Source organism: Argopecten irradians, chromosome 11, assembly GCF_041381155.1.
Source record: "Argopecten irradians isolate NY chromosome 11, Ai_NY, whole genome shotgun sequence".
Taxonomy (NCBI): Eukaryota; Metazoa; Mollusca; class Bivalvia; order Pectinida; family Pectinidae; genus Argopecten; species Argopecten irradians.
Window position 1 is genome coordinate 36,119,521 of NC_091144.1, and position 17,383 is coordinate 36,136,903.

General features: G+C 33.5%; 1 protein-coding gene across 1 annotated transcript; it reads left to right on the top strand.

The window, feature by feature from the left end:
- The first annotated feature begins 1,121 nt into the window (after positions 1-1,121).
- On the top strand, positions 1,122-16,925 carry LOC138335428 (zinc finger protein 845-like). Its single transcript, XM_069284518.1, has 3 exons — positions 1,122-1,182; positions 9,588-9,656; positions 10,692-16,925. Exon 3 carries the CDS (start codon positions 10,742-10,744, stop codon positions 15,083-15,085), a length of 4,344 nt encoding a protein of 1,447 aa, XP_069140619.1. The 5' UTR covers positions 1,122-1,182; positions 9,588-9,656; positions 10,692-10,741; the 3' UTR covers positions 15,086-16,925.
- The last annotated feature ends 458 nt before the right edge of the window (positions 16,926-17,383 follow it).

The following is a 17,383-nucleotide window of genomic DNA, read 5'->3' on the forward strand; positions in this document are numbered from 1 at the left end:
ATGCTATGTTGATCCAGAGATTTAAATATAATTATTTAAATCTCTGGTTAATCCGATGTCTCCGTATATTCTATGTCGATCCGATGTCTCCGAATTATGTATCTCTGGTTAATCCGATGTCTCCGTATATTCTATGTCGATCCGATGTCTCCGAATTATGTACTGTGTTGATCCGATGTCCAAGAATATGCTATCCGATGTCTTAGAATATGCTAAATTGGTAAAATGTCTCCGTATATGCTATGTCGATCCGATGTCTCCATATATTCTATTTTGATCCAATGTCTCAGAATATGCTATGTCGATCCAATTTCTCTGAATATGCCTTGTTGATCCGATATGTCAGGAAATACTACATGTATACGTTAAATAGGTTTTTTTATAATTAAAAATACTTCCAGCGCTGCAACTTTATTAAAAGTAGTAAAATTAGAAAGTTTAAAACTCGGACAGACGGAGAAAAATATGTATAACAGTTACAAATTAAACAGTTTTCATTATGACAAACAGAGTGAAAGTTATAGACCATACGATTTTGATGAAATGCAAAACCCGCTCTCTCTCTCCGATTTCTTTCAAATTTTGCAACGTTGAAGGTATAGGTACATTACTACTTTTTATAGTTTTACTTTTTTTGAAGAGGCATAAAGGGCTTGAAATTATTTTTTTCTAACAATACTCTGGGTACGTGTCAAGGGGACCCCATTTGAACATATAGATTTCTAAAGCAAAGGACATAATCCTATCATATTTTTTTCTAAAACAAAAATGATGTTACCATCCCAAATTATTACGATACACTAATTTTTACTTAAATCGAACTGTACTCAGTGGAATCCAAAGATTTTTACGACATCTACGTCCTTAGTGGAATTTTACTGAACATGCCTACATACGAGTTATGTCCCTTGGGTCATATTATAATCACGATTTCTCGATATGGATTTTTTTTGCTTCATTTTTGCAGGGACTTCACTGATTTTTACAGAAATACATATAAGACTGTGTGTAATTAAATCTTTCTCGCTTTTGACAACAAACACCCCCCTCCTTCTTTTATTTTATTTTTTTTATTTCCGTAATTTTATCCCAGAAATGGTTCTTTTACTGAATCTCCATTGTAAACTTCCGGTCAGTGAACAAAAGAAGTTGCAAGTTGCACACAAAACGATACAATTATTTGTGAGTATGCTTTATTTATTTATTTGAATGCTTTTATAGTGTGCTAAACTCTTATCGCTTCTGAATGTACATTAACTCACGATATCAGATAATTTTGTTGGCATGGTGCAGTTTTTGCATGTGATGTTAGTTGTAAACGCATGTGTCGAACTCGATTGTGTAATGCATTCATGCATAACTTTACAGTGTACACAGTTGCGTACATCTAAAGTAAACATTAGGCTTAAATGCTGTATAAGCTTATACAGACAACGAACAAAATTTCTTGGACAGATATCTTAAATATGATATAGTTCATTCATTTTGAATGACTGACATTCAGTTTACTATCATAATTTTGATTTTAATCAGATTTTTTTTAATTACATGAGTTTATAGAAAACTACAGTAGGTAATACTAAATATTATTCTTTAGAAGCATGTTTGGGATATTTCTCTTTAATTTTTTATTTTGTAAAATAGAGGGTTACATGCAGTGTAATACAACTGTGATGTCTTTTTGTTCTTTTGAAACTTCTAATATTTTTTGACGAAATTTATGAAAATCAATATAACATTGGATATCTCTTGAAATTACTGGCAGGAAATGAAAATAATGCAAAAATGATATTTTCTGCATACCGAATTTGCAAATACATTTCAGACTACACACGAAATACATGTATAAGGTAAATATTAAAATAAAACCGGAGATTAATTGAAAATTTGTCAAAGTGCATATCTTAATTGTTCTAGTACTTTAGACCAATCTTTAGATCCATGTACAACTTTACAGATACATTATATTTATGTACATTCAATGTACAGGCCTACTTAATAGAGGTGAAAAGAATAATAAAAATGCTGGATATAAAATATGTCACACAGTACACATGTACAATGTAGTTATTATTTCACTTACAAATTATAATTACAGAGTACATATTTTTCCTTATTTTCAGCATCAAAAATAAATAAATAGAAATAAATCTGTGTTGATATAATGAAATCAGTGCGTGATACCCACAATAATAACACCTGGTATTTAATTTAACATTTAAAATTTGTGTTACTTGATTTTAAAATCTAATTCAATTTTGTCCTATTTGATTATATATTCAATATAAAATATGCCACTATAGCTATTACTTAATTTTGATTGGTTCTTTATTAAAACTTAAGATTTGAGGAAAAGCATTTTTTTCATCTTTATAATTTTAAATCTTATCTATCATATTTGTAAAAAATTATTCTACATGAAGTACACCATTGAAAAGTTTGAGCTGGTTATTTTACTTTAGAATAAAATATTTAAGATGATTAATTGCATCCAAAATAAAAATCTGTGGCACTGCATTTTTATGTGCCCTTATGAAACAAGGGACTGATTGCACAGACAACAAAAGCAAAATTATAAATAATGTTTATAATCTGTCGGCGATTCAGTCTTAAGTCATGATTTGTAATTAAATTAGTTATAAATCGTTGTTCATTGTGTAATACTTAAAGCATATACACAAAACTTTTTTACATTAACATTAACTATTGTCAAAATGATAAATATTGAGCATATATAACTCAGTCGGCGTTTCTGTCTTAGTCATGGTCTATAACTATATATTGTACACTATACAATTGTAAGCGCATACATTGTACATATAAATAATTTATGTACATTCATAATTTCCATTGAACATGTACAGAGAAAACATACATTATCCCTGGAATCTTAAGGTTTACAAATGCAAGTTTTAATTGTTACACTTTTCATTTACAAAAAATGCCATAATTTGCAAGATGCACATGTTAAAATACATTTTGTACAGTAGGTGAATATATGTTTATATTAATTCTCATGCAAACAGACAACTAAATGACATGCTTCGAGTCAAAAACAAAATTTGCTCTGAATTCAATGATTTGTTAGACTAAATGTAGTAAATACAAAAATATATTTACTTGAAACTTTGAATACATAAAAAATATTATTGAACTTCATTTTTCACACATTTAAACATCAAGACAAGATTTGGGAAAATTTGTATATTTTATTTTAATTACTGGTACGTATATACCTAAACCATGAGGAAATATGACATTGCCGTTACTAAAGATGCTACACTGCAAACAGAATATAATCATTATTCATGAACAATAATTTGTATTTATTCATGTATCTGCATGATTTAATAACAAATACATAAAATGAGTTTTTTTTTCTTTTGGCTTTTGGTGCATGCGCAATTGGTACAAATTCAATTTCCATATGGTGCAAAGCAACGCCACAAATATTTTTTGGGCTGGATACACATACCGGTAAATATTGTATTTTTAATATATATTTTTTCAATGGTGATAAAAGTGCAAAGTAGGTAACAGTCGTTGGAGAACAATACTTATTTATCTGCTCCTGTTTTTAATTGGCAAAAACTGTCATTCATTGACACACAACAGAATAACTAGAATAACGACCGGAGATGAAAAAGAAACAAAATTATGAAGTAGCCCTGGACTAATTTACACAAAGGACAGTGAAAATATCTGTTTAAATATTTGATATTTAAGTTAGGGAATTTAAAATCAAAGATTTGAATTTATATATATACAGTATATTAGGTGATATTCATGATTTTCCTGGTTACTGTAATACAAGGATGTATATATTCACATCTGGCCCTAGGAATAAATTTTTACAGGTGCCGCAATTAATGTAGGACATCACCTAATCATATCATTATGCCAATGACTCATATAAATGTATAGATTAAATTTAATATCAGATATTTACTTAACTTATCAGTACACTTCTGACTAAAAAGACATAATTTCTTTTTATCTATAATGTTTAATTATGTTACTTGCAAATGCATATGTATTGTTAAAAATTACAAAATTACTTCAGTTCAACATCATGTTACATGTATATGTTAGACATTGTATGTATTCAGATTTGATTCCATTTTCCCATTGTTATCTGCATGTACTATCTAACAGAAAATTCAAAAAATGTATTTTTAACATGTTGATTTTTTTTTATTTGTACTGCACTGCACAATTAAAATTTAATATCAAGTTTTAAGAATTAGGATTGATATGAAAAATTGTAATATCCAGTATAAAAATTTATATGCCTGCAGAGTTAGACAATGGTATCACTTCTATTGTTGTTTTTTTGGATTGATTTATTTGTCTTTAAAGGTTATCAATATTGAAAAAAAGAGACATATGATTGAAGGGGAGATAACTCATTTATACACCGTCCATATGTGTTAAATTAAATCTTTTTAGGTTGTTTAGGTGGTGTAGTGGTTAAGGCAATTGCCTTTCATCTAGCTGGCCAGGGTTCGATTCCCAGCCCACCATGGACATGTGTTAAATTCAGGGGTTGCCTGCCTGATCACCTGGGTTAATTTTCTCCAAGCTCTCTGGTTTCGAATTCCTTTTGTTCTAAGACCCGGCTGCCTACATCTGGGCTTATTGTTAGTGATTTGTATAAGTTATACAACTTGTTTTCAATAGATGTAAAAAAAAAAATATTATTATTAATTGATATTAGCACAGGATATATGTAATTAAAAATGTTGAGATTTTGCTGGTAGGTGAAATCTGAAGTTCCCGGGGAAGAGTGACAAACTGATTGTGTTAAATCTGAAGTTCCCAGAGAAGAGTCACAAACTGATTGTGTTAGAGAAAAAATTAGCAAGTTGGACAGCTAGCTAATATAATGACAGCAGATAGGGATCATATTACCTCACCTCTCAGCATTCTGATCTATAAGATCTAGAGTTACTTCCCTTTGTTTCACTCTGTCAGAAAGGAAGGAAAGTATTTCTTAAACTCTGATGTATATCAGAATGACAAATTAACATAGATGTGTTTTAATGGATCACTGAAACTTCAATTAATGATAGGTTAGATTTGGTCCTTAATACACCAACTATTACCTTAATCTCATCTTATTCTAATGTTGTTGATTAATAATCTTTCATGGGCCTGTCAAGTGGACATGCAGGGACCCGGCAAGCCTCGGGTTGACCAGCCAAAATCTTTCACGAGATGGGAGAAACTGCTGTTCACTTGACAGACCTATGTAAGATTTTTTTCTCGCATATTTAAAAAAAAATAGGTAAGGAATTATTTTATAGTATTGATAATTAATTTCGTACTCGACAATAATTTCCACATGTATCGATGACGTCATTGACAAGCACTTGTGAGCTGTCTTTTGCCTACCCCGATTAAAGACAGAGTTATCATTTTCCCTAGCAAGCAATAAATATAAAAATAAAAATCCCTAGCAACCGCAGGATAACCCTGTTAGGTATGGGAGAAAAGTTTTTCTTAGCAGAGTTCTTTACTAGATTATCTCCCCCTAGACTGGCCACCAGACCCTAAGTTGTTGATAAGACTTTCTCAGCAGAACTCTAGTACTAGATTATCACCCCCTAGTTGGAAACTAGAATGAGACATATGGTAGAGACAAAAATAATGAAGCCATAGTAAAGTGATTTTTTTTGTTCAATATTCTAGATAGCAGTGACCAGTCTACTACACTATTTATTATAAAACTTTCTAGAGCTAATGGAGAAAAAGATAGATATCCTACTCAGACAAACTGCTTAAGCTTGTGTCTTTTGTAACTTTTGAAAAATAACTTGCAAGTGTGAAATAAATGCCATAATCAACAACCACTTGTTGTGTAACCTCTATTTATCATTACCTGGTAATTGTTGGTTTAAAGGTTAAAGAGACAATTCGGTTTAAGACTAGAGTACATTAAAACTTGGTTTAAGACTAACATATTTCAGAAACAAACCAGTTCTAATGGAAATTAGATAAGTTGGTTTAATTGTGATATGTCAGAAAAGCCCACTGTAGTCAAATGTATGTGAAATGTTTAAATCGCCATTTCACATAAACATTTCATATAGCCCTGACCCTTGCCAGTGTAGTAAAGAATTTTTTATATAGAACTACTCAAAACGCTTTTACAATTGTGTTAACATTATTAGATGCATGTGCTTGTCTAAAAAATAATTTCATCAACTCCTCGGTGGTTATGTATAGCATCTGCCCCTGTCAATTGGTGACCATGGTTAACCATGGTCAGTAAGGTTAACCATATTTAACCATGGTTTTACCATGGTTAGACATGGTTTCGGCATATTTTAACCATGGTAGTAACCATGGTTAACCATGGTTAAATTTATGACCATGGTCAACCATGGTTGAGCTAATGTTGATATCCTTCAACCATGTTTGACCATGGTTAACCATGGTTGACCATGGTTTCACTTCATATTTTAACCATGGTTAAATTATGACCATGGTCATCCGTGGTTGAGATGATGTTGATATTCTTCAACCATGTTTGACCATGGTTAACCATGGTTGACCATGGTTTCACTTCCCGACAATATGAGTCACATGACTTCTATATGTTTCCCGCCAAAACAGTCACCATCCAAAATGGCTGCTGTGTCTGTTGGAGTGTGGAAGGGGAAACATCTCTCTTCTTAAAATGGAAGTTTTGGCCAATTAGTGAATGGATTAATCTTATTCCTGAATGTCTGTAAGTACAGATGAACACTTTTAGTAAGTTTTTGATTTGTCTGCAATTCTTTATCAACATGAAATCGTTGCACACTGATATTGTGTTCCTATGCATATAGAATTTTTTATAGGTTTGTGTATTTGTCAATTGTTATTGTGTTATATTTGTCCATATAAACTATCATGTTTTGTAACTATAGGTTTATTTCAGACAAATACTAATTTACTTGGAAGTATAATGAAATCAATTGCTGCATATCCCTGATAACAGATTTTCTTTAGCACTTATCTGTGGTAGTAGTATAAAAATATAATGAACACAGTAAACTGGTGGTGATTCCAAGTAAAAACTCTTCTGTTTGTTATACATGAATACATAGATTATACCTATTGCCATCACAATTTGTTTCAGCAAACATTGAATTGAGTAAAATAATATCAAATATAGGAATTTCCATTGGATTGATACAAAATTCGATAGATATTTACCACTTGAATTCTACTTGGAAATATCACTTAACCAGTGTGAAAATTCTTGCAAATTTTACCTCTGTTCCACTGGATACTACCACTGAAAATCCAAGGAAATTCCACGTAACATCCAAGAAATTTTTCTGTAGGGTAACCATGGCTGAACATGTTTTGAAATAATGAGACCTTGTTTTGACAATAATGAGACCTTGTTTTGACAATGACTTGACCATGGTTTGACCAATGAATTGACCATGGGTCAACCATGGTTCAACCATGGTCAACCATGGTAAACCATGTGTTTTGACCACAGTCAATTACCATGACCATGGTTGAACATGACCAAACCATGGTCTATGGGCCATGGTTGGCCATGGTTTTACTAGGTTTAACCATGGTATTTGGGAAAGATATTCCGCCTGGGCCTTCAACCATGGTTCCTTACCATGCTTAACCATGGTTTGACCATGGTTTATAAACCATGGTTTAACCATGATTTGACCATGGTTTACATAAAAACCATGGTTCCAACATCAACCATGCTTAACCATGCTTGACCATGGTTGGCCATTTAACGTAGAAGTCAAAACCAGTAGTGTTAACCATGGATAACCACTGAGTATTCCTGGGCAATTGGATAACCATGGTATAACCATGGTCCAACATGGTTACATAGTTTTTTTTTATTTTTTATTTTCTTTATTTTCTTTTTTTTTTGTTTTTTTTTATTTTTTTGTATTAATCTTTTCTTGTGTTTTATCTTTTTATTCTTTTTTTTTTAAATTTTTTTTGATATTTTATCTTTTTTTTGTTATTTTTTTTTTTTTGTTTTTACTTCAAATGACAGGGGTGTTTACGCCACATGCGAGGACTGACTCGGGTAACAGGTTACAACTAACATCTGTACCTGCATTCATCGTGATTGAACCAACCGATATTGGGAATTCCAATTGGTATTAATCAAAATAGTTATCAATGTTGTGGAATTTTCAGTCACAATTACTTTGTCATATGATTTCAATAAGGAATGTAGGAACTATACATATATCTGTCTTATTTATGCTTTGTGGTAACATGTAACGAATTAGCCCCTTTAATAGATACACATGTAGGGGGTCAAATGGAAGTACAAAATGTCATCACCACCTTTTTGAATACTCAGGTTATTTGAATATTTTCTTCTGGAAAATGTCCTATTCAAATAAGCGGAATCCTCTGTATATACAACAGTCATCAAAAATAATTGATAAACAATGCAATGACACATGGTAATGAATATATATTTTTTTCATAAATAAACTTATTTGAACTTAATTTAACCAAATGAAAACATAATTAAAATTATCATGTAATTATAATCTTAATTAGGTTTTTCTCATTTGGAGTTCTGATTATGAAATAACCAATAAAAATGATAAAAGATACCTAATATTTGGCTTAATTAATTTGTAGTCCAATAATTGCATGGAAATAAATGCAAAATATGGTTTTAATCATCAAAATAACTCCATATTTTGCATGAATTGTGGAAAGCTATATATATAAAAACAAATATCTGTGTTACAAAAGAAGTAAAATTAGGATTGCACTAGCTTGGCTTTTGAGACTGTCCAATGTTTTCAATGAATTGCTCTTTGTAACTTATTCAATGGGAAGAGGGGGTATTTTTGTAAATTATTTTAATAGCCTTTGAAAGTGTCATTCTTACAACTGGTTATGATATGTACATGAAATCATGACTTTGATAAATATTGCGACATATTTAATTAGAACCCTGCTTTAGTATTTCATTAAACAGCATTTACTTTTGTGATCATTATGTACTTAATGACTTTATCAGTAATTTGTTATTGACTAAAACTCTTAGTTAAATGATGAATAGTTTGTATAAATATGTATTTTCTTTCATTTCTATCAACAGAAAAATACACTCAAACAATTATGCTGAATAAAATTTCTTTCCATCTTTCCCATTATTTTATCCCTTTTATCGATTCTCCCTCTTTTCTTTCTTTCATTGATGAATACTTTGTAAACATAAAAATACACACACTTTTCTTTCTTTCTCTTTCTTTCTTTCTTTCTTTTCTTCTTTCTTTCTTTCTTTCTCTCTTTCTTTCTCTCTCTCTCTCTCTCTCTCTCTCCTTTCTTTCTTTTTCTTTCTTTCATAAGTTTCCTTCCTTTTTCCATTTCTGTACTTTTTACAGATTTTAGTGATGTCATAATGATCAAATATTGGAATTCTAAAAAAGAGAAAAAATGTGTGCATGTATAGTGCATAATGACATTTATTTCATCATTATAAAACATTTAGAACAATGACACATGTATATTAATTAAGTAGTTTAATTGTACCACTGTGTAAAGATGATGAGTAATTAATTGATGATTACTATTTGTAGATAGAAGATCGGATGGACCTGGAGCAGCCCTTTTGACTAGGAGATGATCAAGCGTGACTTCATCTTTCGGTACTTCATCTTTCGGTACGTATACCGGTATACAAACAGTGTAGACACCACCTGCACTGTTAAGGAAAATATACACAGCCATTTTTTGAAACGCATAATTTTGCATATTCCTTTTTGTGTGTTAATTTATTGGATGTCTAACACGAATACATCACTAGAAGTCATAAAATGTTAAAACTATGACACACTACAAATTGATGGCAAATCATCAGCTCACCTTTTTTGCCTCTCAAGGAGAATTAAAGGTATGCAATGCGGAAACATGCCATTGACATATGAGAATGTATAAGCATGCACATATAATATATAAACATTTAATTAACATTACATGTATATTGCAGCTGGCGTGTATTTCTTATTCAAGTTTCCTTGGTATTATATATACCGGATCAAAGTTATCATTAATATGTATGACAATTCAATACCTGTGAGTTCATTTTATTATGTTGTATTATGTGTATATAGTTCGACTTTTATTGCACATTATAATTGCAAGTCAGATGAAGGCCAAACAGCTGTGTGTTGAAGTGTGATTTTAAAGGTAGTTTTTTCTTGCATATCTTTTTAAAAATCCATATTAGATAGAGCAACAGGTTCCCAAGTTGGATTTTAATAGCCAATTTTCTTTAATTTTTGTTTTCTTATTATAATCAAGGTAGTTAATAACAGCTACGGTCATTTAAGGACATGCCAGGTTTAAAGAGTAAAGCCATGATGCTCAGAGAAAAACTATCAACTCACACATTTAGTATCTGTGATAGCCGCTCCAAGTTGGTTTCAAACCTAGAACCTAGAGATGAAGGACTAGTAATGATTAATAAAGAAAGAAATATCCTCAGTATTTGTATAAGGACTGTATTTGGACAAAGAGACGTCAAACTAATGTGTTTCAAAATTAGTTTTTTATCACTTGTCAAATAGATAAACTCTTTTCAAAATTCTCTCATAGTTTAGTTTATTATCGGTTGTCAAAGAAATAAACTCATGATATAGTTTTACATCACTTTAAATAGCCATCTTTTTATTTATTTTCAGATTGTTTCCCCTGTTGAAATTGAGGAGAGATTGTGAGCTTCGACAGCCTCATGGCAGAAACTGAATATTTTAGAAGTCCTCCTGAAGAAGAAGCAGACCAAACTACAGATGAGAAACCATTGTTAGTTATCAAGGCATGTGAGTTGGATATGAAGATCCCTGTACCCATGGATACCCCAGTGAAGTTAGATGAGGTCGTGACTAAACATCAAGCAGATGAAGGGAACCCAAATGAAATGAACGGGCTTATTGGTGATTATTCATCAAACAACTCTTCTCTTGTAGTCCATGGTGGTTACGATGACAGTGAAGGGGAGATGATGATCGATGACAACAGTGAAGAGGAAGATATAGATAACTCACTACATGTCAAGGAACCAAAGTCAAAATCTCTTGATGACGCCACGTACAAGGATATAATTCCAAATAATCATTCTCAGTATCAGAAAACCACTTCAGTTGATCATGAGGGATTGTCTAATTCAAGTTCCATGAAGTCTGATGCAATACAATCTACCAATCCGAAAAATTTACCATATGTTTGTGAACAATGTGGAAAAGGATTCCATGAAAAAGGTCATTTGAAGTACCATACCAGGACACACTCTGAGCTGAAGCAGTTCACATGTGACATTTGTAACCGTGGATTTCATTTCAGTTTTAATTTAACGAAGCACCGAAGGACACACACCGGCGAGAAACCATACCTTTGTAATTTCTGCGGGAAGAAATTTAGCCACAAAAACAGTTTAAATCGCCATGTGACACTGCATACAGGGTTTTCACACCAGAAATGTAAGATATGTGACCAAGATTTTTATGACAAGCAAAGTTTGAGGAAGCATCTGATCACACACACAACTGATGGTGAAAACAAATGCCAAACTTGCAACAGGGAATTCAATGACAAGAGGGGATTTCTGATCCACATGCAGTCCCACGTTTCAGCATTTGAAGCCTCGTCTCTCAACAAAACTCCGGCATTTGAATGTGAAATTTGTCATCGAAGTTACACGTTGAGAAGTAGCCTAAACAGGCACATGAAAAAACACAACAACTTTTTCAACCAAGATTTTAAAAGTGACGACGAATCTGTGGATTCTACATCAGGGTTGGACTCCGACCTCAACGATTCATGGAACTTAGGACATCCACAACACTTTGATTTCCAGGATCAATTCAGAATGAACTATCACCAATTTCCCAGGATAGATGCACCATACAAGAAAGAATTCAGCCAGCCCGTCTTACCACTGTATAGAGATGAGCGTAAGGAAGCTGTTCCTACCGATTTAAAACATGTTCACGATCTCTCTGTCGATCAGGGTATGGACTTATCCATGAAGTCGAGTGCCTTGAATCATATATCAACGACTGCATCTCCCGAGGGTACAAGGCATTCAGATGAAGAGAGAAGTGGATGTTTCACGGACGAAACTGCTTTGGACTTAAGTATGAAAACCTGTTCAGTATCACTAACTTTCCCAATAAAACAAGAATCATACGAGGAAGATGATGTCAAATCCTCTTGGAATGAAAACGTTAACACTCAAATCGACCCGAACTGTGCTCTAGATTTGTCTACGAGCAAGCCCAGTAAAGACGCTGAGGCACTTTCCGATAGCATATCACAAAGGTTTCAAAAATTGGATTCGGAAGAAATGGAAAGTCATGACGGACCAGTAGACATGAGATGTAATTTTGACACAAAAGAGAAAACATATAAATGCAAAAGATGTCCAATGACATTCGATGAGCGCCTTCATTTGCTGTATCACTCTAAACAATATCACCGTGATGGAAGCCTGTCGCCTAAACCTGTTGATACAACGGCGCAACATTTCGGAGACAATACTTCGCAGGCTTCACACAGCACTGATGAGATGGAAGATGTCATTGAATCCAGTAAATGTCCATATTGTGAAGATGTATTCTCGTCGACATTGACACTCAACAAACATCTGCTTGTTCACTTCAAGGACAAAATAGATTTCTGTGAATTTTGTTGCAAAATGTTCGCTGACAAGGACAAATTCAAAGTTCACGTCGGAATACACACTGATCGAGTTTACAAGTGCAGCATTTGTTCATTACCTTTTGAGTCGAAATTTGATCAGCAAGACCATATGAAGGAACACAAAGATGGCAAACCATTTGTCTGTGGACATTGTGAGAAAACGTTTCCTATAAAATACTACCTCGAATCACATATGCGCGTCCATTTCGGAGATAAGCCTTTCAAATGTCAGATTTGTGGACGTGGTTTCACTCATAGTTTCAACTTGACAAAGCATGTACGAATCCACACCGGAGAGCGTCCGTATGAATGTCCTCAGTGCCAGAGGAAATTTGCCCAAAAGAACAGTCTCAATCGACACATGTATCTACATGTAGGGGACTCACCTTTTAAGTGCAAGCTTTGTGACAAGTTCTTTGCTCACAAATTCGCCCTGCAGTTACACATGTCTAAAACACACGGAATATTTGATAGTGAATACAGTCAAGATGAATTTGAAAAACATATTTCTTCTCTACAGAGTGAGAAGTTACTGGCGCCCGTTTCCGATAACCTACTTCCCATCAACGACCCTTCAAGAATGTCGGATAGCGAGACAACTACCGGTAGCTTAGTTTTTAATTTACAAGTAAATTCACCCAGTGTACCAGCCGAAAGATGTGTGAACGACAGAATTACAAACGGAGAAAATCAATACCAACATGGGCAGCAGGAGCTCAACAGTAGCATGTTAAACGAAAGTGATGACAAATTGGACAATTCTGATAATTCATTCAGCGGAATTCAAACAAACAATGACACACACAGGTATGATGGGGATTTACAAAGTGCTGAAGCTGCGATGAAAATGGAGTCTTTGAGGGCAGCGGGCATGATGATGCCTTGGCAGATTCCAAGTGGTCTGGGAATGCCACCATTTGCATTTCCAAATATGCCTTTGATGAATCCAAGTATGATGATGTCTGCTTATCTCATGAACTCTTATGCAGAGGCGCAGCAACTTGATCTTATGAGAAAAATGCAAGAAACTAAAGGATTAGAAACGTCACTAAAGGAGACTATCTCTCATCCAATCAAACATTCCGAGAATGTGGCTCATCGCGAAGATGACATCAGTGTAGCTCACAACATTAGTTTAGACGAAAGTGAACAGCTGCAAGAACCAGGAGTGCATGTTTGTCAGGAATGTGGAAAATCCTTCAAGAAAAAATACTACCTCAAATCCCACATGCGTGTTCATACTGGCGAGAAGCCATTCAGATGTGACATTTGTGGTAAAACATTCAGTTACAGCTTCAACATGAAGAAGCACCTCCGAACCCACACGGGTGAGCAGCCGTACCAATGCGACATCTGTCATCGGCGCTTCAGTCACATAAATAGTCTGAACAGACACGCTTCTACTAACTCAGACAGCATTTACAGTTGTCGGTACCCCTTGTGTGAAGCTGTTCTGCATGATAAGAACTCTTTATACAAGCATGTCCTTCATAAACATGGACTTCGCAGAGAACCGCAGACTTTGGATGGAAAACAATGTGACGAATCTAAGCTGGCACAATTATCGACTGGTATTCACTTAAATAGCAATGTTGAATCCCCTGCATGTCTGGAAGAAGTAAATACAAGTCAAGGCCATGAACGCGTCGAGGTGAATGGGGCATCTGGCGGTTTGGTTGTGGATGGTCATGTACCAGATAGTCTTGATTTAATCAATAAAAACCCAACGGAAGATGAAAATGAAATTCAAAATTTGCAATATCTATCCAATGAAGAATACGACGGCGATGAAAGCACAAGTGAAGTTTGCAATATTTCTATTGGCAGCTCGATAGGACAAGAAAACGTGTTCAATGTGAACGACAGATCATTTTGTCAACCTAATGGAAAGTCTGCCTATTTCAATAACCCTCTTGGAGAAGACACGTATAAGTTAAACACAAATGTTGTTCAGAATCAAATTAAGCCTAAACGTCCTCGAAAGTCCTTAGATCCCGCTGTTCCCCTGCCGTGTTCTGTGTGTGAAAAGGTTTTCTTTAAAAAACAAGACCTCAAGTCGCACATGAAAGTTCATTCAGACGCACGACCTTTCAAGTGTGATCTGTGTCCGAAGGCGTTTAATCACAAATCGACGCTGACCAACCACCGTCGTATCCACACCGGGGAGAAACCGTACGGATGCGAGATCTGCCAGAGCAGCTTCACATTTCTTAGCAGTCTACAACGTCACAAACTTCTTCACATCAAGGAGGCGACCTTCAAATGCTTCGTGTGTGGTGAACATCTGGAAGATAAACTAACTCTTAACAAGCATTTAAAAACGCATGCCCAAGGCGGAGATTTCTTACCGAGAACTCCGATAGCTACGAATACATAGACCGAAGTGAATCATTCGCTTTGTGTCGCTGTGACTGAACAAGTTGACTGTTCTTCAAAGTGTCAAGGAAGGGCCTTCCTCTTTCTCACTCCGTCATTGTATCTATGTAGAACCTTCTATTGCTTTGATTTGATAAGTTGTGTATATATTTGAGATTAATAGTTCATTTGAATCTGCTCGGTATAGAATATCTAGAGAATTTTTTCATTATGAAATAAGTACTTTTGTAAAAGCTTTGGATCTCTTATTACAAAAAACGGTACAATTGATTTAATAACAAGTTCCTTTTGTACAAATGTCATCGCATCCATTTAGTTACCATACGAGCATTATGTATTAATATGATATTTGTGGCTTAACTAGTACAAAATGTTAAGCTTAAACATGTTTAAACTCATTGACCTCCTAAGGCACATATAGACTCTCCTAAATCAAGGACTAGGACTGTCCATTATGGAATTTCAGTGATGAATGAGTTAATACCTGTACATCTGTACTTCAGATCTTTTTAATAAGGTTCGCATATATACATAATAATGTAATGGAAAAGAGAAAATATCAGCCAAACCATTTTGAATGCATCTAAATATTTTCATGATTCTAATGTTGAAACTATATTGAAACCTCTCAAAACAATACCACTGTTTAACGCGTTGAAGCTTTATATATAAGTTGCATGCCATAATTTTTAATTATTTTACTTCACGCCAAGACATTGTATTTTTATAATATTTTTTTACGTGTTTTATGACATATTATAGCGATTCTACAAAGTGTTCATCACAATCTGGAATAATTTTGGTGTTCCAGTCTAACAGCTATCTACAATATACTACCTTATTTGATAACAGCTTGCATTTTTTTTTCAGTTGTAATTATGTAAATTACATTATGTCGGAAATATACATTTTTGTGCCATATATACTGTTATCAAGACTTTTGTGAATATTGACCTATTTGACTCTTTTTTGCTATATGTTTTCAACGATAACAAACATTGCGTTTATAATGCAGGTCATTTGCTCTATGGAGTTATGTTTTTGTGTTATTAAAGAATCGAGAGCTGCATACAATATATGTGTGCAGAATGCGAATGTATCTAAAATAAATTACATACAAATATTTCTTTATTAACAGTATGTACATTGTGTTCAGTGCGCATCTACAAAATTTTGCCTTCTATGAATTGTTTTACTGCATACTTATGTTACCAAACGTCGATTTTACTCCCACAAATACAAGTGTTTGATTACATCCAGACCGATCTATCGGAGTTACTCCCCTTTGTTTCACTCTGACGAAGTCAAATAAGGGGAGTAACTCTGATAGATCAGAACGACCAGATACCAATCGGGTCACCTCGGAGAAATTTTCGACAATCTTCGGAAATATTTCCGAAGATTGCCGGAACTTACTCCGAGATGTCGCGATTGGATCAATTACCTACTGTACTTGCATAAATGAATTTTTGTATAGTAATGTGTTATCATGTAACTTAAACTATTATATGTAAAGTAATAATGTGCTAAAACATACAAGTTTATAATTTTATATGCAAATGTGTTCAGGATTTTACTAAATACTGTCTCATGTTTAAGGAACTTTAATTTGTACTCGATGTTGATTACATTTAAGTGATGGAATTTATTTTTAAATGGTGATAAATGATTAAGTGACTAAATTCGTACACGATGATGAGTCATTAAGTAATTAAATTCGTACACGATGATGAGTCATTAAGTAATTTAATTTGTACACGATGTTAATTAAGTGACGGGTAACTGTTTACCTTTTAATATTTGTACAATAATAAATGTTTTAGGATAATAAAATCGTCTTTTTCATCATTTAAGCATCTGGCCGAGGCTCATTTTCACAACTTTCCTCAACTCCTTAACTAAACATTTCCCATATGGAAGAATTATTGAAGTTACGGAAATTTACTTAAAATTGGTCCTTAAAGATGCTACATCGCTGACGAATGGTATTTTTTCTCTATCCACAATAGGAGCAGATAAATTAGTACTTTTTCTTTGGTTACGAGTTACTTATTTAACATGATTGACCTTAGTATGAAAATACTAAAAATAATAATTACGTCCAAAAAAATCCCTGGCACTGTGTCCTATATATATATAATAAGAATGAAGAACTCATTGCACATGTACCAAAACCAAACTTAATTATTTTAAATTATTGTTTGTGTTAATTAGACACATATATACAAAATTAAACATCAGTTATTGTTCAAGTGATGAGTATCGTCCGTGTTATGTTGGCGGTGTAGCATCTTTAAAG

Coding starts and splice junctions, on each gene's coding strand:
- LOC138335428 (XM_069284518.1), top strand. CDS start 10,742: ATGGCAGAAACTGAATATTTTAGAAGTCCTCCTGAAGAAGAAGCAGAC.